The sequence below is a fragment of the Anabrus simplex genome, chromosome 6 (genome assembly GCF_040414725.1).
Source record: "Anabrus simplex isolate iqAnaSimp1 chromosome 6, ASM4041472v1, whole genome shotgun sequence".
NCBI classification, from domain to species: Eukaryota; Metazoa; Arthropoda; class Insecta; order Orthoptera; family Tettigoniidae; genus Anabrus; species Anabrus simplex.
This window is the reverse complement of record NC_090270.1, coordinates 70518074-70544298: the sequence shown is the minus strand read 5'-3', so window position 1 is coordinate 70544298 and position 26225 is coordinate 70518074. Positions and strand designations below refer to the sequence as shown.

Genomic DNA, 26225 nt, shown 5'->3' with positions numbered 1-26225 from the left:
AGTAGGCAAGTGTGCCTGCCAATATAAACAAATTTACCCATCTAAAGTGTGACTGGCATTAGGCATAGTGGCCTGCTATTATAATGGAAACTCACCAACTCGGTGTGACTAACATTAAGAAAAGGGCCTGCCATTGTAATGATAACAGCAGAACTCAATTTTGATTGGCAGTAGGGAAGGTGTCTGCCATTGTAATAAAATCTCCTCAGTTGTAATCTGTCTGGTAGTAGGAAAGGGGGCCTGCCATTTTAACAAAAGCTCCCCAAACTGATTGTGACCGCGCAGTAGGTAATGGGGCCTGCCATTATAATGAAAACTTCTCTACTCGATTGTGAATGGCAGTAGGCAAGTTAGCCTGCCGTTATCATCACAACTCTGCAACTCACACTTTACATTGGAAACAATGTATGGTTACCTCCCTCTGCTGTTTCAGGATAACACTATGAGACATGAAATTTTAAAAAATCTTATTCAACGTGTGTACAGTAATTTACTTTGATATCCGTATACAGTGTAGAATACCGTAGCAATGCATGGGTACATTTGCTAGTAGATAAATAAACTAGCAAGATACCTGTGCTTCGCTATGGTTTTAAACTGAAAGTTAGTATTTTAAGTTGTACATTTTGGAGAGTCCACTGTCAACTGAGCCTGGAAAATACGCCCTCAGTTCGTGTGTCAAACGGTTTTGAGGGAATGATTATTTATTTTCTGATCTAACGCGCATTTGAACCCCATAGGGAGGATGTTTTAAACCCTATCTTATTTAACATCTAGGATGTAAAATTGACCAACCTGTGAAATTTTGATTTTGTATGTTGAACAGTAATGAAGGAATGAATACTTTTTTAACACTAGAACGGCCGAACTTTCCTCATACCTATAAAGGCCACAGGCGGTCATTTTGACCGCTGCCGCTTACTGACATGTCTAGCATCCAGGATCTAGGAAACATGCAAATGTTCAATAATTAAATTTAAAACAACATAGTTAACCATTGGGATGTATTGTATACAGATCAATCCATTTTTATATATTAATAACAATTATTGTTCTTATTCTCTCACTTCTAATGGATAACAATGAAATATTTTGGCAGACTTGCTATTGAATGCCTTTTTGAAAACTTATAATACAAATAACCATCTCTATTTGTTTACAAGCCTATTTAGGCACTTGACAAGCAATTTATGCAAGTTATTACCTTACACAAACATTTTCCACAGACTACTTTGTGGAATGAAGAACATGTGTTAGAGGTTTTGTTATGTTTACAATTGGAGTTCACTTGACATTGTCGTCGCTTACGACTGGCACATTGGACCTGAGTCTGAGGCTCAGGCTGAAGTGTAGGGAGTTCAATCAACTGGGATCTTATCTTCACAAAATCAGATCTTAGTTCTTGTATTACTTCAAGAATATAATCATGTCGAGAGATACTCTGTCCCGTAACTTCCTTGTAGACTCTCCATGAATTTATTGCTGCTAGATCAAGTATGTTGTAAAATACAAGTACAGGCCACATTCGGCATCCAGCCCTAGTGGTGTGTTTACACGCCATTTGATCAGTTACATCCACACCATACTTAGTTCCGTTATAAAATTCAGTAGGACTAGGGAGCTTCTTGTTGTCTTCACTGTCTTGAATGCTCGGGTGTATAGTGCTTAGCAGAAGCTCATTCTTGTTCACTTTTCCTTGATATACTGTGAGCGTAGTGTGATCTTCCTTCTGAAGTAAAAAAATGAAATGGCATATGGCTTTTAGTGCCGGGAGTGTCTGAGGACAAGTTTGGGTCACCAGATGCAGATCTCTTGATTTGACGCTCGTAGGCGACCTGCAGGTTGTGATGAGGATGTAATGTGGATGAAGACGACACATACACCCAGCCCACGTGTCAGCGAAATTAACCAGTGAAGGTTAAAATTCCTGACCCTGCCGGGAATTGGACCCGGGACCCCTGTGGCCAAAGGCCAGCACGACAGTCTCATACAGATTCATACTTAGTGCTTTGATTGACTTCGGGGATTTCCTTCCTCACTCGATTGATTGTTCCAACAATAATAGTTTTCTTCTCTTTCAGTCTCTCAGCCAACTTTACCGATGTAAAGAAGTTATCAGTGGTCACGTTACGTCCTTTCATGAGGTAAGGGTCCATAAGTTTCATGACAGCATTTTCAGGCAGTGACTCATTGGCAGGTTGCATTTCGTCTTTCCCAAGATAAGGAAACCCATTGCACATGTACTTAGAATCAACGTCTACCAGTAGCCAGAATTTTATGCCAAATTTATCTGGCTTGTTGGCCATGTACTGCGTGAACCTGGACCGAGCTTTGGTGGGGAAGTGTTGTTCATCAGCTGTGACATTCGTTCCTGGTTTATAGCATGCAAACCAATTCTCAATAAATCTATTGCCATTAGCACACTCAAAAACAAATTTATCTGTCTGCAAATGAATGGATCTAGTTTTATGGAGATCAAAGCTCAAACTTAGAATTTCTTTGAACCTGTTCCTTGCCATAGCGTTAGTAAAAACAGGGGGACCCCATAAAGAAGACCATATATGATCTACTGCTAGACTAGCAGGTTTATAAGCTCCACGGGCATATAACAAACAATAAAATCATCTAATACTTCCAAAGACTTCCAAAGACTTCCAAAGAAATAAGTCAGTTATTATCCATTGTCTGTCTACGAGCTTCAGTCTCTGTGCACATCTTTATATGTTTCAACATGGATGTGTCAATGAATAAATGCCAGGCACTAACCTTGCTGTTAGTCTCCACGTTACACTTAGCGTGAGAAGTAGGCCCTGCTGCCTCTTTCAGTACATTCTGAGCAGCCATCCTTCCAGGGGGTTCCCACTACTGTCAATAACAGTCCAAATAGTTGTTCCATCCATACCACACATAACTGATCCCCTGGTGGAAACGAAGAAGACTTTACCAGTTCACGACCTCTCCCCGCTTGTCCCCTTCCTCTTCGAACAGGTGGCCCGTTGCTAAGAGACTGTCCTCTGCTGCAAAATTGATCGCGGCTGGTTGAAGGAGTAACTGTGTCTATTGTAGGTACGAAGTCCATGGTTTGCATATTTTCATTAGCCGAATCACTGTCACTGTCCGACATATTACCACAATGTTGAGGTATAAATTCCTCATCGTCACTCATTACGTCTCTTTCTGATAATGTATCTTCGTCACCTGATTCGTCCTCTCCTAGCTTTTCAAGTTCTGCTAATAGTTGAACAGGAAGTTTTTGCCACCGAGCCATTATTACGCACTATACTACACCAGGGACAGGCACTAACTTGTCCACTCGCTACCACTGCTAGAGGCATACTATTTAGTTACATCATACGCCCCTATAACGCCACTTATAAATATATCACAGGATGCAAGCAGTGAGCAGAATAGAGCTCTCCGTATCACGGAAGTAAAGCGGTAAAAATGACCGCTTATGGCTTTCCTAGGTATAACGAACAATATCGGTGTTCCCTTACCATCTATGGATGTAATTTTTGGCGTGAATGTACATAACCCTAAGTCACAAAAGCACAACCTCGTGCGTAAAACAGTATGAGCGTGAAATTTGCTAATGGTCAAAATGACCACTCTGGCCGTTCTAGTGTTAAGGTGTGAATGTTTTTAAATATTTGTTGACATCTAGGATATAGAAGACAGCCCCTCATTAAAAAAAATAAGTTTGTGCCTGAAACAGTTTCGGAAGAATGGATATTGTGTTTTTGAGAGTCAATCACAATCTAATCCCCTTAGGGGAGAAATATTTTGAAGTATATGATATTTTACACCTTGGAAATGAAAGAAGACCCTTCTCGTAAAATTACAACTTTGTACGTCTGGAGGGATGAATAATTTCATTTACGGAGCTAACCTCATTTAACACTTTAGGGGGTGGAATGTTAAAAAATATTTCCTATTTTACACCTACGATTTAAAATATACATCACTATTTGGAATTTAAAAGGAGATTCCAAATACCAATTTTATCGTGTGTAAAATACTTCATTTTTGAGATATAAGTATCCTCAAATAGAGAATTCAACTCATTTTTTATTCCCCCCCCCCCACAATTGGATTTTCTAAAAACAAAAGAATACACATTTCTTTATTTTTAAAGGAGATTCCAAATACAAATTTTCATGTCTGTAACATCTTCAGTTTTTGAGATATAAGTATCTTCATGAAAAGAATTCAACCCATTTTTCAGTCCTTTTTACAACCCCTACCCATTTAGTGTTTTTCTGAAACAAAAAATACGTGTTACTTCATATTTAAAAAATTAAAAATACAAATTTTCACGTCTGTAATATGTTAAGCTTTTGAGATATACTGTAGATAGCCTATGCTCATTTTAAAAATTCACCCTCTTTAACACTTCCTCTTAAGTGGATTTTCAGAAAACAAATTATGCGTGTTAGTTTTCTTTTACAGGAGATTCCAAATACCAATTTTCACGTCTGTAACATCTTCGGTATTTGATATACAACCTGTGACAATAACGTTTGGTGAATGTGCTGGAAATTTTACCTACATTCGGAATAATTTACTCTAAGAAGTACCCTCAAATGTTAGATTAAGTCAGATGAATAAAATGTAAATGTAAGGTTAGTAACATTGACAATTAAGGTACAGTTCTAATAATAGTAAATAATATACATTCATTTTAAAATGTTAAAAACAAATTATGATACTTTACATTTCAGTTAAATTACATTTCACATTAATTTTAAGTATATTCAACTTATTTTTAATTTCAAGTAGTTATAATGTTCTGTTTACACAGGTGTACAATTATATGGTTTGGCATAATAGCAGGCTTCATAGCCTGAGCCACGCCATGTACAGAAATAAATAAATAAATAAATAAATAAATAAATAAATACTCACTCACTCACTCTCTCTCTCTCTCTCTCTCTCACTCACTCACTCACTCACTCACTCACTCACTCACTCACTCACTCACTCACTCACTCACTCACTCACTCACTCACTCACTCACTCACTCACTCACTCACTCACTCACTCACTCACTCACTCACTCACTCACTCACTCACTCACTCACTCACTCACTCACTCACTCACTCACTCACTCACTCACTCACTCACTCACTCACTCACTCACTCACTCACTCACTCACTCACTCACTCACTCACTCACTCACTCACTCACTCACTCACTCACTCACTCACTCACTCACTCACTCACTCACTCACTCACTCACTCACTCACTCACTCACTCACTCACTCACTCACTCACTCACTCACTCACTCACTCACTCACTCACTCACTCACTCACTCACTCACTCACTCACTCACTCACTCACTCACTCACTCACTCACTCACTCACTCACTCACTCACTCACTCACTCACTCACTCACTCACTCACTCACTCACTCACTCACTCACTCACTCACTCACTCACTCACTCACTCACTCACTCACTCACTCACTCACTCACTCACTCACTCACTCACTCACTCACTCACTCACTCACTCACTCACTCACTCACTCACTCACTCACTCACTCACTCACTCACTCACTCACTCACTCACTCACTCACTCACTCACTCACTCACTCACTCACTCACTCACTCACTCACTCACTCACTCACTCACTCACTCACTCACTCACTCACTCACTCACTCACTCACTCACTCACTCACTCACTCACTCACTCACTCACTCACTCACTCACTCACTCACTCACTCACTCACTCACTCACTCACTCACTCACTCACTCACTCACTCACTCACTCACTCACTCACTCACTCACTCACTCACTCACTCACTCACTCACATCTCTTTCCTTTCAAAGCGAGTTTGATTCATGGAAATAGGAAGAAGTCTGCAGGATTGAGATCTGGCAAGTATAGGGGATGTTCAAGTTGCACCACCCCCTTTTTTGTCATGAACTGTTTGATAATATTGGCTGTGTGTGGGCGAGTGTTGTCATGGACAAAAAACTATGAACCTTGTTGTGCGTACTGGGGTTGTGCCCTGCGTAGACGTTTATGAAACGGTTCAAAATTTCAATGTACCGTGCAGCATTCAGTGTCATTCCCTCAGGTAGAAATTCCTTGTGGATTAAATTATATGAATGTAGAGCCCAATATGATAACATTGAAGAGTGAAAGTGTTTATCCCATGAAAGTGGACGAACTTACTGGTCTTGTTACCTTTGACTATCGAAAAAGGTGATGAGCATCGTTTTGATACGTGACTATGCGGTTCTGACCTTTTTCCGACGAGGGGATCCCGGAGAACGCCATTCCATGCTTTACAAGTAACAAGTAACTAATCTCATTTTGTTCCATATTGAAGATACAATAAGTAAAACTTTTTCAAGATTAAAATTGTTGTGTCCACCTATTCAATACAAATATTTTAGTGATTAAATTCTACATGAATTAACCAGTTAGGGACATGTTTCACCCTAGTTATGGGCATCTTCAGCCTAATACTAATCTTAAGGTCAAGAATTAAAACTAAAAACAATGGAACTTAATAGTAAACTTAACTTAATACTAAATGCATTTTACATAGTTTACAATATGTACAATATGTACATTAACTTTGCCAGAATTTATGAACATTGAATTAACTTATTTTATAATGACATATAAATAACCTTAGATATGCTGATGACACCACCCTGTTGGCAGAAAGTGAAGAACAACTTAAGTATCTACTAATGAAGGTGAAAGAAGAAAGTGCAAAAGCTGGACTAAGGTTGAATGTCAAGAAAACAAAAGATCATGGCAACTAAACCTATCACCTCCTGGCATATAAATGGTGAAACAATGGAGGTTGTTCCTAGTTTCATCTACTTGGGCTCCAAAATAACTGCTGATGGCGATTGCAGCCATGAAATTAAGAGAGGCTTGTTCCTTGGGAGGAAGGCAATGGCCAACCTTGATAACGTTTTCAAGAGTAGAGACGTAACTTTAAGAACGAAGATTCGTATAGTGAAGGCTATGGTCTTCCCAGTAGCAATGTACGGAAGCGAAACCTGGACAGTAAGAAAGGCTGAGCGCCGAAGAATAGATGCATTTGAACTATGGTGTTGGAGAAAACTCCTTAGAGTTCCGTGGACTGCGAAGAGATCTAATAAGTCCATATTACAGGAAATCAACCCAGGCTGTTCACTGGAAGGTCAAATACTCAGGCAAAAACTAAAGTACTTCGGTCATATCATGAGAAAACATGATTCACTGGAAAAGACCTTAATGCTGGGGAAGACTGATGGTAACAGGAGAAGAGGGCGACAACGGATGAGGTGGATTGATGACATCAAGGAAGCCACGGCTCTCAATTTAGAAAGACTTCGGAAAATAGTATACGACAGGAAGAAATGGCGCACTTTGGTCTATGGGGTCACGGAGAGTCGAAAGTGACTAAACGACTAACAACAACAACAACAAGACTTCCAAAATGTAGATTGGATTGATCACAGTGTGAATTGGGGTTTCTCCAATTGTATTGACTAGAGATTTATCACAGCATGAGTTGGGGTTTCTTCAACAGTCATGGTCACCTAAGTCGTAAGAATTGTTACAAAACCGGAACCTTGGTTAAATTTAAAGTAATAAACTTCATGGTTGGGTTCCGTATTGAGTTAAGACTTAACTTCAAAATGAGTACAAAATTTTATTGTTCCACCTTCTCAATACTTAAAATCATTTAACGTTTATCAAAACATTCCAATATAATAATAATAGGTACTAGTTTCGGTCCGTTTTTTTTGGTCCATCATCAGCCTAGCCAAAATTACAAGCAAAAGACATAATCTAAAAATGAAGTGATGTGGATGAACAAGGGGATGGGATGGTGATGGAATGACATACAAAAGTAAAAACCTTATACATGTGTTACAATAAATTTGACCAGAATATGTTAAAATTAACAGACAAATAAAAGCATTGAGATGTCGTATAAAATCACTTGATGACAAAGTCTTAGGTTGACGGTTGAACTTGTGTTGCACACTTAAATTCGAGTGAAATCTTATGTAAGTTCTTATGTTTCTGGAAGGTTCTAATAGCGAGACCCACAATGGCGCAGAAGGAATTGTCCAATATGAGCAGTATAGACTTGACGAATTGAGAAAGCTGGACTCGTTCTATGTAGCATGAACGATTGCTGTTTTTTTAAAGGTAGTCTCAATTCAGTCGGAACCCAATGAACCTTGCGCTTTTTGTAGAACAAGCTGCTGGAATGAGTGCAACGGACTCTGTCATATTAGACAATTCCCTCTGTGCCATTGTGGATCTCGCTATTAGAACCTTCCAGAAACATAAGAACTTACATAAGATTTCACTCGAATTTAAGTGTGCAACACAAGTTCAACCGTCAACCTAAGACTTTGTCATCAAGTGATTTTATACGACATCTCAATGCTTTTATTTGTCTGTTAATTTTAACATATTCCGGTCAAATTTATTGTAACATATGTATAAGGTTTTTACTTTTGTATGTCATTCCATCAACATCCCATTCCCTTGTTCATCCACATCTCTTCATTTTTAGATTATGTCTTTTGCTTGTAATTTGGGCTAGGCTGATGATGGTCCAAAAAAACGGACCGAAACTAGTACCTATTATTATTATTATTATTATTATTATTATTATTATTATTATTATTATTATTATTATTATTATTGTAATGTTTTGATAAACGTTAAATGATTTTAAGTATTGAGAAGTGGGAACAATAAAATTTTGTACTCATTTTTAACTCCTTACCGCATACTGTGACAGATGGCACACACCGGTTTTATTTTTATACAGCCTATATTGAAGTGTTTATTTCATTACTGCATAGAGTGACAGATATGGTACACTGTCAACAATTATTGGATGCAAGCAGCATGTGCCATCTGTTGAGGGAGTAAGGGACTATTTGACATTCATCCCTTGTTTGTGTTGTAAGCAGTTGACTAGATATCTGACCACAAGAAAGTTGTATTTCACACAGTAATAGTTTGATTTGTATTTTTATAAAATTACTGTGGAAGCACTGATATGTCAGGACATCTGTAAAGATGTAAGTTTGATCATTTGTCCACTGGAGTAATTATAATCTTTCAAATTAGGTTTGTGACAGATATGGCACAACATGCATTTGTGACTTAACATTTTTCTTGCTACAGGATGTATAACAGTCCAATTTCTTTTCGTTCAGTTGGTTTACTGCAATGGATGTAGGAAAGTTTTATGCCTCTTCAACTCGAGTACTAATTATAGCCGACGGGAATATTAGTAACGACCCTGATCTATCAGATGATGATAGTGCATTACGTATAGAAGGAAAGAGATATGACATTCTTGCTTCAGAGTCAGATGATGATATTCCTAGAACACATAACACAAGAAATAATGTTACTGTTATACCAGAAACAGAATCAGATACAGGTGATGATATTGAGGTTAGGCCTACTGAATATCTTGACCTCTATGACATTCCTCTTGCGAATGGGCTTGCTATAATCCAAAACAATCAAGGGCAAGAACCAAGGTGGGGAAGACTAAAATATACTGGCATATAGAGAATCTGGTAAAAATGGAAGATGAAATAAAGTTTACTGGAAATATTACTCTACCTCAGAAAATTTTGGACCTTGATACTCCAGTACAATATTTCCAATATTTCTTTACTAATGAGATATTTTGTTATATTAGTGTAATTTCTGAAACCTTTTCTCATTTTCATAAATTAGAGCTAAACTTCTAAGTGTAGTACTTTTAATTGGATATGTATAACCCTCTCTGAATGTACCGGTATGCTATTTTCTGTTTCCAAGTTACCACTGATACCATCGAAGGATAACCGTTATTGCATGCTGTCCCATATATGGCACAAACCATAAACCAACAACAAAGATCTGCCACACGAAGTTCAGATTTTTGAAACTATTTTTCCATAGGTCAGGACACTATATTTAAGCAGTCAGAATTTTTTCAGGAAGAAAAAAAAAAGTCATGCAGTAAGGGGTTAAGTTAAGTCTTAACTCAATACGGAACCCAACCATGAAGTTTATTACTTTAAATTTAACCAAGGTTCTGGTTTTGTAACAATTCTTATGACTTAGGTGACCATAACTGTTGAAAAAACCCCAACTCATGCTGTGATAAATCTCTGGTCAATACAATTGGAGAAACCCCAATTCATACTGTGATCAATCCAATCTACATTTTGGAAGTCTAGTCATTATAAAATAAGTTAATTCATTGTTCATAAATTCTGGCAAAGTTAATGCGCATATTGTACATATTGTAAAATATGTAAAAAGCATAAGACCATTGTATTTAGTATTAAGTTAAGTTTACTATTAAGTTCCATTGTTTTTAGTTTTAATTCTTGACCTTAAGATTAGTATTAGGCTGAAGATGCCCATAACCAGGGCGAAACATGTCCCTAACTGGTGTTTATAATTCATGTAGAATTTAATCACTAAAAAATATATTTGCATTGAATAGGTGGCTTATTCCATGCTTTGCCTTTTCATTTCAGGGTTGTACCTGAGACACAAGGTTTCATCCTCAGTGACAATACAGTTCAAGAAATTTGGTGTCGCATCCGCCGTTTCTACAAAATCCTGTGAAGCCTCTAAACATGCCTGCTTCTGATCATCAGTCAAGTGATTTGGCACAAGACGAGAACACGTTTTCCTCTTCCCTAACTTCGCTGATCGTTCGTGATTAATGACCTCACCTTCTCAATGTTTTTGTCACTGACGGCGGTCGCCGGTCTTCCGCTATGGGAGTTGTCAGAAACACTTTCCCAGCCTCCTCGAAAATGGGTGAACCACTTGTTTACACACTTCAAGGACAGTGCTTGATCTTCATAAACACATACCAGCATCGCATGCGTTTCTTTCGGTGTCTTGCCAAGCTTAAAAACAAAACTGTACATTGATCTTACGGTTGTTCATGTTCCTGTTCGCATACACACGATGCTCAACTGAACAACATTGGGAGCAGGTGGTCAAAACCTGCTGCTACGCAGGTGCAGCGTTGCGTGTCGCCAGTGTTGCCGGAACGACCTTTCTGACTTCATTCACCAAACTTTATTGTCACAGATTGTATAAGTATCCTCATAAAAAGAATTCAACACTTTCTTCATTTCTTTTCACCCATCTCACCCCCTTAAGTGGATTTTCCAAAAACAAAATATAGTTGTTTTTTTATTTTTAAAGGAGATTCAAATACCAGTTTCATGTCTGTAATATCTTCAGTTTTGGAGATACCAGTATCCTTTCAACCCCCTTTTTCAGTCATTTTCACCTCCCTTAAGTATTTTTTCCAAAAACAAAAAAATATGTGTTACTTTATTTTTATTAAAGATACCAATTTTCACATCTGTAATATGTTAAGCTTTTGAGATATATACTGTAGATATGCTGATTTTAAAAATTCGCCCACTTTAACACTTCCCCTTAAATGGATTTTCAGAAAACAAATTATGCGTGTTCCTTTACTTTTACAGCAGATTCCAAATACCAGTTTTCACACCTGTAACTTGTTACTTTTAAAACTATTGTAGATATAATCATTGTAAATTTCACTGCCTTTGTCACTCTTGTTTACCCCTTTTTCATGACTGTAACATCTTCAGCCTTTGAGATATAAGTATCCTCATAAAAGGTATTCAACCCCTTTTTGAGCCTTTTTGACCCCCCTTAAGAGGATTTTCCATTACATACAAATACATGTTTCTTTTTTTTTTTTTTTTGAAGGAGATTCCAAATACCAATTTTTACATCTTTAAACTGTTTATTTAGATATAGATACCCTCATTTTAAAAATTCATCCCACTTTTCACCCCCGCAGTGATGGAATATTCGAAATTGCTCCCTTAGTGAGCACCTACATTATAATATAAGTGTACCCTCAAAATTTCATTTCTTAATGTTCTGTAGTTTTGGCTGGGCGATGATGAATCAGTCAGTCAGTCAGTCAGTCAGTCAGTCAGTCAGTCAGTCCATGTTGTTTTATGTATAGAGATTGACTGTGTAGTGTACAGTAGTTGATTAGATGCTCACCTCCTGTGCATGTCAGCATCTCTTTAAAGTGACAGCAGTAGAAGGGACACTTAAGTGCATAGCACTTCAATGATTGTTATTAGGAGTTGCCTAGCCAGGGCGATACAGTCTGCTTGGTTTGACTGTAAGGGCATCGGTTCAATTCCCTGTCAGAAATTTTAAAAAATTTAGAAATGAGATTTCCTTTTCTGAAGTGGCACATGATTCTGTGGTTAATGCAGTCCACCCCAGATATAAATATCAGCTTAATTCCAATTCCTGGGGACAAAGACTACCAGAACTACCCTCTCTCTACATGTAGTGCCAAGGTTACTCATATATGAAGTCTGTACCTTTCATTCCTGTAGGGACCTTTGAGTCCTGTATAAGGACTAAAACTCCTCTTGCCAGTCAGAGTAGCTCAGACAGTAGAGTGCTGGCCTTCTGAACCCAACTTGGCAGGTTCGATCCTGCCTCAGTCCAGTGGTATTTGAAGGTTCTCAAATACATTAGCCTCATGTCAGTAGATTTAATGGCAAAAAAAAAAAACCCTGGGACAAAATTCTGACACCTCAGTATCTCAGAAAACCATGAAAATGTATAGCTACTGGGACATAAATCCAATAATGTTCCTCTTCCTCCTGTTTTCTTCCTTCTTCCATCTCAAAACTCTCATACAGAGGGCACTAGGAAAGTTTTGCAATGTGAGTGAACGCTTTAGACTTTTTCAAAATAATTTCCACCACATTCAGTACACATCTCCATCAAGTATCAAAACGGTGGAAGATTCTCAATAGTGTAAAATTTAGTGATTAAATTTTGATACGGAAAATGAAGCTGATTACTTGCAACATCTCCATACGTCGAAACCAGTCACTGAACCAACTCTGCCACTTTTCTTCAGTTATATTTTCAAACTCTTGATCCCATGCTGCCAAAAGCTCCTCGTCGGTTGCCCTTTCAGCTTCATCTTCACTTCTGGGAAGAGTGCAGAGTCACATGGAGCAAGATCAGGACTCTATGGAGGATGATCAAGCACAGTCAACCCTGATCTGGCAAGAAAATCCATTGTTACATTAGCACGATGCGCTGGAGCATTGTCGTGATGCAGGAGCCAGGTGTTGAGTTGTGACCTTGGTTGGAGCTGCTTGAGAGCCCGGATGATCTGAGGCAGACAAGTCTCACTGTACCACTTCGCGGTAACTGTCCTTTGTGTTTCTAACACAACCCGAGTCAGGATGCCCCGTTTAGTGAAGAATACTGCAATCATCCTTTTCTTCACTGACCTTGACTTTCGCACAGTCACAGGAGTACCCTCATCTTCAAACAGCCACACCTTGTTCTGGTATTTTGTTGGGACATGGTAATAATAAAGCCAAGTTTCATCGCCTGTAACAATGCTATTGACGTTACGCGAAGTCCCATTTTCAAACTGTTTTAGCATTTCTGGGCACCATTTCATTCAATGTGCCCTTTGTTCCTCTGAAAGTGAATGGGGGATCCAAAGGGAACAAACCTTTCTAACATGGAGATGGTCGTGTAGAATTGAATGTATAGCTGGTGCAGGGATGTGGAGGGTCTATCCCTATATAATTGCAAAAATCATTATTATTATTATTATGTTTCGTATGGGGTCTGTATCATTGTTATGCTTCTGTACAGTGATCAAATTATGTATAGCCTAGTGCACTCTCCAGATATCCGTGTACTTAAATGCCAAGTTTTAATAAATTGTGTTAGGCTGTTTCCCTGCAGCATTGACACAAGCATCCAGTCAGACAGATACACAGACAGAAATTGAACTGAACATATTTTTAACTTCTGTGTGCCTAATCTGAGAAAAATACGAAGCATGAAGCCAAAATTTGAAGTGTACAGACAAAATTATAATTAGTTTTTTATTGATGACACATTTACAGGCTTCATTAGGTGGAAGAAACAGTCGTCTATGCTTAACATATCCACAAGAATATATCATATACAAATGTATACAACTACGTGTATAAATTTTCAGATATTTTACTGTATATTTAGGGCAACATAGCTGAGGCAGAAGATAAGAGAAACATTTAAGGACATGTTATGAATGAGGGCTAAATTGACTTAGGAGAAAATGAATATTTTTATAACAATAAAACTAATGAAAGAAGCTATTTGTTGAAGGGCAGAATGGTGTTTTATGTAAATACGTAAGTGATATAATTAATGTAACTACTGCATTATTAGAGAACAGTGCTATTTATTGAGATATGGAGCCAACTTATTCAAGAATATAGTTTGTTGTTCTTGGTGATAGTAATAATGTTCATTTGTTGTGTAGTTAGGTACACATATATGAGACCTCTGTTTCTGTTTGTAGGTGGAACGAGCCAGGAGGGCTATTCGTGTGTTTTTTCTTATTCGAGAATTGTCGTTAACTCTCAGTATGGAGACTGAGACCCAACTTCCCCTTACTAATCCACAGCAATGTGTGGAAGTAGATAATGTGCTGGATCTCAGTAAGTTACTGACATATTATAATGCTTTTTTTGAGTTTTTAATGTGGTCTTCAAAGAGTTTGTTATGTATTTGTTGCATCCCTTTCTCCACCCACTCTTCTCCCCTAACTTTTATTCATTCTGTATGAATAACTATTTATCCAAGATCATATCCAACTCATTACTTTATATTACTTGCACATGGTTAGTGTGGTGGCCAACCACTTTGTATGTATTATTACTGCCAAAGTACAGAACTTAAAAGGTTTCGGTGCTTAGACAGCTGTTGTAGTAATAGTAAACTTTCAGGGCAGACATAGAATTAACTTCATTGTCAGAATATTTCAGTTTTAGAGATTCATTTCTTTTTATTTCATTTATCACATGCTATTTTGGAGGGTATTCCTTCACAGTTGCATCGCTGGGGCTGGTGTCACATCCCACCCTCCCCCAAATAAAAATTGTTTTCACTACTTCCTGTCACATTTAAAAAGATATTTAATATATTTACCAAAATAATAATTTAAAACAAAAGGATTACAATTTCATTTCAATGAAAATCATAACATTTGTGGCATTTTTTATTCCTAAATACTATACATTCAGAAACACATGAACAGATGCACACAAACAGATACATAATTATGAATAACTTCATTACTTTACAAATTTCCTGGATTTTTTTTTTTTTTGCTAGGGGCTTTACGTCGCACCGACACAGATAGGTCTTATGGCGACGATGGGATAGGAAAGGCCTAGGAGTTGGAAGGAAGCGGCTGTGGCCTTAATTAAGGTACAGCCCCAGCATTTGCCTGGTGTGAAAATGGGAAAGCACGGAAAACCATTTTCAGGGCTGCTGATAGTGGGATTCGAACCTACTATCTCCCGGATGCAAGCTCACAGCCGCGCGCCTCTACGCGCACGGCCAACTCGCCCGGTGGGATTGTTTTTTGTGTGCTAAATAATGAGAGAAGAAAATCAAAGCCAGAGGAGGGAAAAGATGATCCAAAATACCGGTTGTAGAAAATATCAGCATTAGCAAAATTTCCTCTTTTTTTTGATGGTGGTAAATTCTATTGAAATTGCAACCTGATTGTATTCCAGATCTGAATGGTCATCCTCATTGGAGGATGATTGATTGATTGATTGATTTGTTTGTTTGTTTGTTTGTTTGTTTGTTTATTTATTTATTTATTTATTTATTTATTTATTTATTTATTTATTTATTTATTTAATCCCTTTCTCTTCAACTGCTGAAACTAAAAGCATTGATGTGCTCAGATATTTTGCCCATTTAGGAATAAACATTAAATTACCTCATTCTATTTTCTGTATTTAGTATCAGCTGAAATATAGGCCTCAGAAAATAAAAAAAGGAATAGCATATGATAATTTTAATTATTTTTTCTGTGAGTGCTATTACAGTAGGAATTTTTTTACATACCAGTAATCTTAATTTTGATGCTTTTTACATGGACTAAAATTTTTAAGGACTCAAGTTCATTTTTGCTTTCTTTTGTTCGACTTGATGGGGAATGTCCCGTATATCAAAAGTCCAACTGTAAAATGACAGATGTTAGCACTGACTTGGGAGTGATTATATTAAACAGTTGTGCAATAGAAGTAATTAAAGTACTTGTGCATTGCTATATGATTAATATTAAGTGATTTGGAAAATAATATTAAAAATAAGGACATCATACATATTTGTTTTGGTATATTGCAGTTATACTGATGGAGGTTAGACAAATCTAAGTGATAGTGCTTAGGTGCCTGTTGTATTGTTCCTAGCAATGAAGCTACTATCAAACATACTCAAGGAAGAAAACACATTAACTGTGAATGAAGATATTGAAACCTTATCATCCAAGGGGTGTGTATGGCTTGGGAGATAGAGACTACTAGAATTTTGAAGCCAATGTCTAGGAAGGCATTTTATGTAATAATGAAACGTAAGACTGTATTGACTCATCAGTTAATTTGTTCCTCAGACGATGTTGATATTAATATAACAGACTCTGAAATATTGTCTGTTGTCCTGTGTAAGAATTACATATCCGAGGAAATTCATTTATTTTTTCTGGAAATAACGTGCAGGTAATGTACTTCATTGTTTTGGTAAGAGTAATATATCAGGACTGTGTTTATTTCTGTTCTTCATTATTACAACTCCTTAACTTTTAGTTTTGTAACTTTGGTTTTGGTGTAGGCATAGTAATATGAGGGAGGACACTTACAGTTCACGTTTCTTTTGAGTTTATCTTCGTAGCTATCATTTTCGTTTGGTTTGTTCAGCTGATAGAAATCTTATGAACTCTGCTTCCTTAAAAGTATATAGGGTGAAACTGGAAGAATTCAATAACATTTTTTATGTTAATTTTCACTTTTCTTGTTCACGTCAATTGGTGCTTGATTTCCAGTCACTAAATTTTTGTAGTTCTGTATGTTATCCAAACAAAAGATTTGTTTCTCAGAATTATTCTAGGTGAGGTTTAGATTCAGGTTCTGAGATTATTCATCCTCCCAACTCATTCTTGCATAGAAACACTTAAATTACTTTTCCGAGGACTAAAACTAAAATCTTGGATAAACTGTTACTGTATCACTCTTACTTTGTAGTTTACCTTGGTACCTCTTCAATATTCATCCTTTTCCTCCTCCTACCACATTTTTCCCATGTTACATTCTTAGTAAATACTGTGATAATGCCATTGACCCCAAAAGCTGGTTCTGTTACTTTGATAATGGTGTCAAAGATATGTTAGAAGCTAGACAATATCTGTAAGTTTATTACCATATACTAATTTTTTATTAATTCAGATGACCTTCATATGTTGTCTTTTATGTGCTTACTAATGATGTTGCAGATAACAGTGATCTGATTGCTTGCACTGTCGTCAATAAAGAGGGAGTGAAAATTCGTCGTTTCTTGGTCATTGATGTTATCCAACTGATACTTGTGGAACCTGATACTCGACGCTTAGGTTGGGGTGTTGCTAAATTTGTAGGATTTTTACAGGTAATACTCCAGTTTCTATTTTTACTTTCATCTATATGTGTATTGCAGGCATAATCTGAATTCTACATGTGTTGTGAATCTGCATATGCATATTGGAACATTATACTGGTATTAAGTGAATTGGAATATAATATTAAAAGAAAGGACATTATGCATATTTGTGTAGACATATTGCGGTTATGCTGAGGGAGGTTAGACTAATCTTAAAACTGTACTCACTACTGGTAACAAAACACATGGGCTCTTTAATAGTGCACCATTGCTGATACTGCTATATTATCCATTGTTGTCTTCAATATTTATATAAAAAGAAAGATTTGTGGTTTTAACAGTGCAGTGTTGCGGAAGGTGTTAATGATGGAATCGTGCCAACAGAGTTACAAAATGATGTTGTGATGCTGAAATGGGAATCAATGTGAAACTTAATGGATTAAAGAAAATAGAAGCAAGGATTTTTTCAGAGGAGACAGATATTATGAATGAAAAATTGAAATAGAACTTGGTAAAGGTAAAACTTAGGAAGTTTTGTGTGGGCTATAGACAAGTGAAAAGATTTAAGTGAAAAGATTTCATGTTCTAAAAATTGATGACTGCAAGAAACTGATAGCACTACTGGATTCTTGTTGGAGGTAAGATAGAATTATGTTCCATGAACTTTTGACATGTTGCATACTAGCTGATGTACCCGTGCTTCGCTACGGGATTCTCCTATCTGAAGTCAACATAGGTCATTACAAAAACGTCAGTAGGAATGTAGTGATTAAAAGGAATGTTATCATATAAAATACTCAATCAAATAAAAAACTGCACATTTTCTCACTTTTAACGAACAGTACTACGGTATTACAAGTTGTCCATTTCATGACCGTATCGATGTTTAATCAAGAAGTAAGTATAAATAACCACCTAATCGATACTTTATTAATGCCTCAGGCAAAATTGAATAAAATTAAAATTTACAGGACATGTTTCGACCACTTAGTGGTCCTCTTCAGCTGTATAAATAAAGAACTGAAAAGAAAAGCAGTCAGCTACTTCCTGCCAATATTTAGGCAGACTGTTACACTCGGTACGACCGGGCGAGTTGGCCGTGTGGTTAAAGGCGCGCAGTTGTGAGCTTGCATCCGAGAACTAGTGGATTCGAACCCCACTGTCAGCAGCCCTGAAGATATTATTCCGTGGTTTCCCATTTTCACACCAGGCAAATGCTGGGGCTAACCTAATTAAGGCCAAGGCCACTTCCTTCACACTCGTAGCCCTTTCCTATCCCATCGTCGCCATGAGACCTAACTGTTTTGGTGCAATGTAGGGCAAATTTTAAAAAAATATTCAGTACGCAGCAGTAATCCTATCTATCGGAGATGAGTGGCAACAGCAGACAAAGCACATCACAACAAACAATGGTCAATGTAATGTTATTGTTGATCAATTTTATGAGCTTTCTATATTGTAGTCCTTCACATTTAGTTTTCTTTACTCTCTGTGATGTTAGGGCATCTTATAAAATTATTTATAGCATAGACTGTAGTTCCTTATTCTCCGACTTAACATACCGATTTTCATTAGATCCTGTTTACCCATTTTCTCGCGACTCGGCGCTGATAGGACTTAATAACAGAAATCCAAATTCATGAATATCTCTGATCATAGCCGGTATGGTAACATTGTATAAGACATAAATGATCGGGAAGAAATATAATACTATATAACTTTAGTTATGTAGTATTTGTTGATACGACCACTAATAACATAATAATTTGGGAATTAAATTTTAGGCCTTCCCCTAAACTACCATTTCATTCAGCGTGAATAAAATTATTTATGGCCTAGATTATAAAGACTTATTCCCCGACTTTGTATACCGATTTTCATTAAGATACGACCACTAATAATTTAAGTATTTGAGAATTAAATTTTAGGCCTTCCCCTAAACTACCATTTCAGTCAGCGTGAATATGATTATTTATGGTCTAGATTGTAGCGACTTATTCCCCGACTTTGCATACCGATTTTCATTAAATTCTCTTCAGCTGTTTTCTTGTGATGGGTGTACATACATACAGACAAACAGACAGACATTATGAAGAAGTAAAAAGGGCGTTTCCTTGTTATTGTAGGCACGGCTGATACAGAAATACCATCCTTTTTAAATTCTGAGCAATGTACAGACAAAACTCTTATTTTATATGTATAGATAAAATTTTGCAGTAGTGGCCTTTGAGGTATGGATAGAATGCTGAGCAATTTAAAACAGAAATACAATGTATCACAAGATATTGTGTTGTTTGATCCATTACAGAAAAGAAAGAGGAGTGTAGTTATTAAACCAATGGTTTTTAATAAGTATAACATGCAATGTCAAGTTGATCTCCACCTGCACTGATGGAGAGTTTAGATATGTAATGGTATATGAGGAAGACCTTTCAAAATACAGAAGCCTTTTGTGCCTTTAAAAGTAAAGAGTGATGGTTCTTAGCCTACTATCTCATTGATTTATTTTGTGTATTTGGTATGCCAAGTATTCATCAGTTGGATAATGGTTATGAATTTCCAAACAGTAAAATAAGAGAGCTGAGCAAAATATAGGCCATGACATTCACAAAGCTGGGAAAGTATAGAATGAATCAACTGTAATATGTTGTTTAGTGCATAGATCGAAGAATTTAATAGCACACATTGGAATGACAGGTTGAATTTTTGTCAGTTTGTAAAAAGCAATGCATTCCACTCGAGTATTACTCAGACTTTGTAAGAAACCTTGTTTAATTGATTAGCTTGTTGCCCTCAGTTTTTTGTATGTTATTTCTTGACACTGTACATTAAAGGAGGATTTAGAAATTATTCCAAGAGAAATCAGAGGCTCGAGAGAAAATGCCATGAATGTAGAGGAAAATCACAATATATGCTTTTAAGTGGTAAATGGTGTGCTGTGTAACACATGTTCAAACATAATCCATAGGAGATGTGCAGTTGTCACTGTTGAAGAGGATCTGATCTATGGAAGATTCAATACCACATACAAACAAAAGATAAATGAATCTATTTAAGCTGGCTAAGCAAATGAGCAATTTGCTCTACAGTGGCATTGATAACAAAATGGATGCAAAGAACATTCTTGGAGTTGTAATTGGTGGTTTCTTATAGAATTAGGAGGACAAAATAAAAAAAAGTATTTTTCCACCGTATATTCGAGAAGTTAATCTATCAATGTAAGAAGCAGATTCTGGAGAACGTACCTAGTGAAGAAATTTCTGAAAGAACAGCCAACTCCAAGCAATCCTGTTTTGGATGACAGGGATATGTTTGTTAAAATTGTGAAACTGTCTATTGAACAAATGTACATGTAGAGCTGAAATATTTCTATGTAGTTCAAAATGTTGTTGGTCACCTTTGCTATAACTAGTATGTGTAACTTTATTTACACGTTAGCTTGATAATTTTTTTGTACCAGTATTCACTATTGTTATATTAGCTCCTGTGAATCCCAGGAAGAAGCAGGAATGGTGGAATGAAGAATGCGACCAGGCAGTAGAGGGAAGACACCAAGCCAGGATAAACTATTAAGCCCAAAAGTCAGAAGAACCAAATTTAGAACTAATAAAACAAAGGAAGTTAACTTATAAAATCATTAGACAAACAAAATGTCAACATGTTAAAAGCACCCTAGGAAGGATAGAAGAGAATTTCCAGAAAAAGCAATCGCGAGGTTATTACAAAACTTTTGGCAGGTATCCTCAGCAGTATGAACCTTCAACTTTAATGCTGAGTATAAATCAGGAAAGTTACCCCATAGTAACCAAGAAAATGCAGTGATCTTTAACAAACTTCTTCCTAATGAAACTGTCTATTGAGAGATTGACCCAATCATCAGCACAATGAAGAACAAAAGAATTTGGTATTTCTTTCACATCTTGCATCTTCCTGAAAATCGGCTTTTACAACTAGTGATGAGAAATCTTGGAAAGAAGTCAGGAGGGCAACGGATCCATGAAATTCAGGAGGACCTCAAAGCATTTGGACTTGAGATACCAGATGCAGAGAACAAAAATAAAATAAACACCCTTTTTAAGACTCGCAAATTTTCAGCAGAAATGACACATAGAAGGGCTATAGCGATTTCAGACAAATTAAGAAAATTACTATTGGAATGAAGGAAAGAGTACCATGCAGATCACAAGTACCAAACAGTACAACCTTCAAAGAGAAAGTGAGCATGGAATGCCTCAAGTGGTCCATTGTGGCCAGTAAAGTTTTTATTAATAATAATAATAATAATAATAATAATAATAATAATAATAATAATAATAATAATAATAATAATAATTTTTGCAAGGGGTTGTGGAAAATCTTACATGAGACACTCGTGAAGGGTCTGCACTCCAAAAGTGTGTGCGATTCTTACCCACTAAAAACCACACACCCATTTTCCCACAATATTTATTTCTACCCCAGAACTGCTCTCACATTACTTCAGGGTAGTTTCGTGCTTTTAGTCATTCAGACTTCTTCTTCCTTCATTGATCTTTCACTGATGTTCGAAAGCATCCAGATCCCTCTTCTTCTGGTGCAGGATACTTTCCGCATATTCTGTCACCCTATCCGAAGATTCCAGATTTCTCAGCATCACAAGCACAATATTATCTAGCGTCAGTATTTCCAGTTCAGCTTCCACAATACTTCTTTCTTGATTTATAAATTTCATTTTTCCGTATTGATAGTTACCAATTGTCATAAAAGGAAAAGAAAGTTCCACCTGATCAATACTTTTTATTTACATGTAATGCAGATTATCACATGTCTAGGACCGGTTTCGACCTTGTTAAGAGGTCAGGTGGAACTTTCTTTTCCTTTTATGACAATACTTCTTTTTGTCAACCGATGATCACAGCTGAAGAAAGTATGTAGGACGTCATCTATATCACAACAAGTAAGTGCATTTTGGACTGCTGGCTATGTTCAGTTTGTGCAAAAATTTACGGAAGTATCCGTGCCCTGTTAGAAGCTGAGTAATATAGTCATTTACCTTACCATGAGTACGTTCAATCCAATAATTTAAATATGGTATTATTCGCTTTGTCCGTTTCCATCGAGGATCACTTTCTCGTCTCTGTTTCCAGCGCTCCATTCGACGGCTGCGGGCTAACTTCTTTGCGCGTTTCTGTCTGAGTTCTCTTTGAGTACGCCAAATTTCCTGACATTCAAAAGCAAGTAAGTCAATAAGCGCTACTCCAGCTATGGTGAGGATTGCAGGTTCAGATAACGTATGATATGCACATGCTATTCGCAACTCTGCTCTTCGTTGTACCGCAGCCATCATTCTCCTATACTTTCCTATCTTCAGTGATTCAGCCCATACCTCGGAGCCATACAGAAGTACTTATTTGACTGTTGACATCAGAAGTCGTCGTTTGCTGGATCTCGGGCCTTTGATGTTAATAATAATTACTACTACTACTGCCGCCGCTGCTGCTGCTACTACTACTACTACCACTACTACTACTACCACCACCACCACCACCACCACCACCACCACCACCACCACCACCACATTTTTCATAATCATTTCAATTAGAAGAGTATATTGGCTATAATTGCAAAGCTCAGTGTTTGTCCAGTAAATGTAAGTTAAAGATTTTCTTTGTACTTTTAAAGTAGTAGGTCACTTTTTATTGTAACTTGTATTATTGTTATGGCATTGTTTAATATTACTTAGGGAACTGCCTAACCAAGGTGGTAAAATTGTGCTCGATGCACCCTAAAAATTATGGGTTCAATTCCCTATCAGGAAGTCGAGAAATTTAGTAATTAGACTTTCACTTCTGGAGAGGAACATTGGCCCAATGTTCACTTAGCCTACACCAGCAATGAATAACTGTTCAATTTCTGGAGATGAATGCAGGTCAAGCACATAACTAACCACTCTGTCTCATGTGCTGTAGTTGTGAACAGCGGAAGCCTTTATTTTCTACTCCTCGAGAGGCTATCATGGCCTATGTCTTTGCTTTGCTTTAATGTTTCTTACAAGAAAAATTCTGTCATTTGATCATTAGTTTGGTGATTTCATTTGCAGGAATTATGCAAACTAAACTTTTGAGGTATTGTTCTGGTTTGACTAGCCACTAGACACGATTTATGTAGGTTAATTGCAATGACCACCCTGTCTGATATAATCTGTTTTAGACAATTTTAAATATGCCAGATGTTGAATTCTGCCTAGAACATGTATTTTACGTCTTAAGGTTTCATTATTTCCTCAAATATAGATGTGAATATCTGTTAGATGTATATATTGAATTATTTGAATTTCCTCATTTGATTATTGTGTAGGTATGGAATTACTAGATTTCGGGATGTTAAATTCATCATTAACATTTTCAGTACTAATTTTGGTCTTATTCTGGCTGTCTTAATGCATGAACATTTGTGAAATGTTTTAAAAAACTTCACTCAGACTATTCATCAAATTGACTTACCATAAATTAATGTCTTTTGTATTTTCATCATCATCATCATCATCATCATCATCATCATCATATCCCATTATCCAGCTGTAGCCGGGTAGGGGCAAATATGGTTCCTCTCCAATTTCTTCGGTCTTTCCACCACTCCTCCTCCAACACTGTGTCCCAGTCCAGGTTTCTTTCTCTAATTCTGCATTGGATTATATCCTTCCATCTCAATCGTGGTCGTCTGCAGCCTCTCCTTCCTTGCATTTGCATTTCCATTACCTGTTTTGGCATTCTTTCATCGCTCATTCGCTGTATGTGCCCAAACCATCTTAGTTGGCTCTTCTCTATTCTATCATTCATTCTTTCCACTCCAGTTTCTTTCTGGTTTTTCTCATTCCTTATTTTGTCTTTTCTACTCTTCTGTATCATACCTCTCACGAACTTCATTCCGGCTTCCTGTATTCGACTCTCATCCTTTTTTGTCATTGTCCAAGTTTCTGCTCCGTTAGTTGTTATGGGTACGTCATACATCTTGTACATATAATAGTTTCCTGTGCTTCTGTAGGCACATCTTTGTCCCATAACATGTTTCTTAGACTATGATAGAAACAGCTTGAATCCTCTTACTAATTTCAGCATCCAGTCGAGCATTCTTCATTAATTCATTCCCCAGGTATTTGAACGTCTCCACTACTTCCAGGGGGCTTGTCTGCAAGTCTAATCTGACTTTTTCCTTCTTTCTGCCCTCTAGTCATAATAAGAGTTTTACTCTTTTCTACACTTATTTTAAGTCCATATTCTTTGATCTTTCCATTCACCACATCCAACTGTTCTTGAATATTCATGTCCTCTTCTCCCCAAATCACAATATCATCTGCAAATAACAACATGTTCATTTCTCTTGCTCCATATGCTGCTTTTGCTGTTCTCATGATGTCATCCATTACCATTGTAAACAGGATTGGTGGATAGAATACTTCCCTGTCTCAGCCCACTAGTGATTTTCAACCAACTTGTCCTGCCAACTTGTGTTTGCACGCAACTACAACATTCCTTGTACATTGCCATGATCATTTGCACCAGACTGTCCCAAACTTTAGTCCTGGGGACACTGTCATATGCCTTTTCAATGTCAATGAATGTCATCACCATATCATTCTCATACTCCCATTGCTTTTCCATTAGTTGTCTCATAATGAAAATGGGCTCTATTGTTGACCTTCCACTTCTGAAACCAAACTGCGCTTCCAGTACCTGATTTTCAACCCTCTACCTTATCCTACTTTCCAGTATCCTTTCCATTATCTTATCAACATGGGATATCAGAGTAATTCCCCTGTGGTTCTTCAATACTTTCTTATTGCCTTTCTTGAAAATTGGGATGATTATTCCTTTTTGGCAATCCTCAGGGACCTCCTTGTTCTCCCAGACAATCCTGAGAACTCGTTATGTCCACCGCAGGCCTACAGCTCCAGCTGCCTTTATCGTCTCCACTGAAATTTCATCTATTCCAGCAGTTTTTCTATTCTTCATCTTTCTGATTGCTATTTCAATTTCATTCATTGTAATTTCTTTGTCCATTTCTTCATCAACTAGTTGCCTTTCCTGGTGGTCCGTTGAATGGCTGTTATTAGTTCTCATGTTCATCAACTTCTGAAAATACTCTTTCCATCTATTTCTTATTTCTTCTGGCTTTGTTACTATTATGCCGCCTTCATCCTTCACAAATCTGGTGTTTACTTGATCTCTCTTTTTGTTTCTTAAGTTACCATACAATAATTTCTTGCTGCCCTGCATATCATTTCCCAATTTCTGTGTGATTAAGGCCCAGCTTTTCCTCTTTTTTCCCTCCACTACTTTCTTGGCCAAATTCTTTGCCTCCACATATTTTCTTGTACTTTCTTCAGTCTTAGATGTTTTCCATGTCTTCCATGCTCTCCATGCCATTTTCCTTTCCTTTAATCTTTACCCTATCATTCCACCAATGTGCTTTGTCTTGCACATTTCCTGTTCTACCATATGCTATTTCTGCACATCCAACTAGTGCTTCGTTAAATCTTTTGCATTCATCTTCAACATTCCCCATCTCCGTGCTGTATGCTTTTCTCCTTCAACTTCCATACTTTAATTCTTTTCTCTCTTCTTAATGAGGGTTTTTCTATTTTTCCCACTTTCAGTTTTCCTATCACAACCCTATGATCTCCACCAAAGGCTTCTTCAGGCATGGCTGTA

At 37.1% G+C, this 26225-nt stretch overlaps 1 protein-coding gene across 4 annotated transcripts in view; it reads left to right on the top strand.

The window, feature by feature from the left end:
• ema (C-type lectin domain containing ema) overlaps nucleotides 1–26225 on the top strand; it is a 177194-nt gene that overhangs the window by 120678 nt on the left and 30291 nt on the right. For all 4 annotated transcript variants that reach the window (XM_067149861.2, XM_067149863.2, XM_067149860.2 and 1 more), the window contains 2 exons: nucleotides 14408–14546; nucleotides 17393–17544. In XM_067149861.2, the coding sequence (XP_067005962.2) occupies nucleotides 14408–14546; nucleotides 17393–17544 (291 nt within the window). The remainder of the gene's footprint in view (nucleotides 1–14407; nucleotides 14547–17392; nucleotides 17545–26225) is intronic.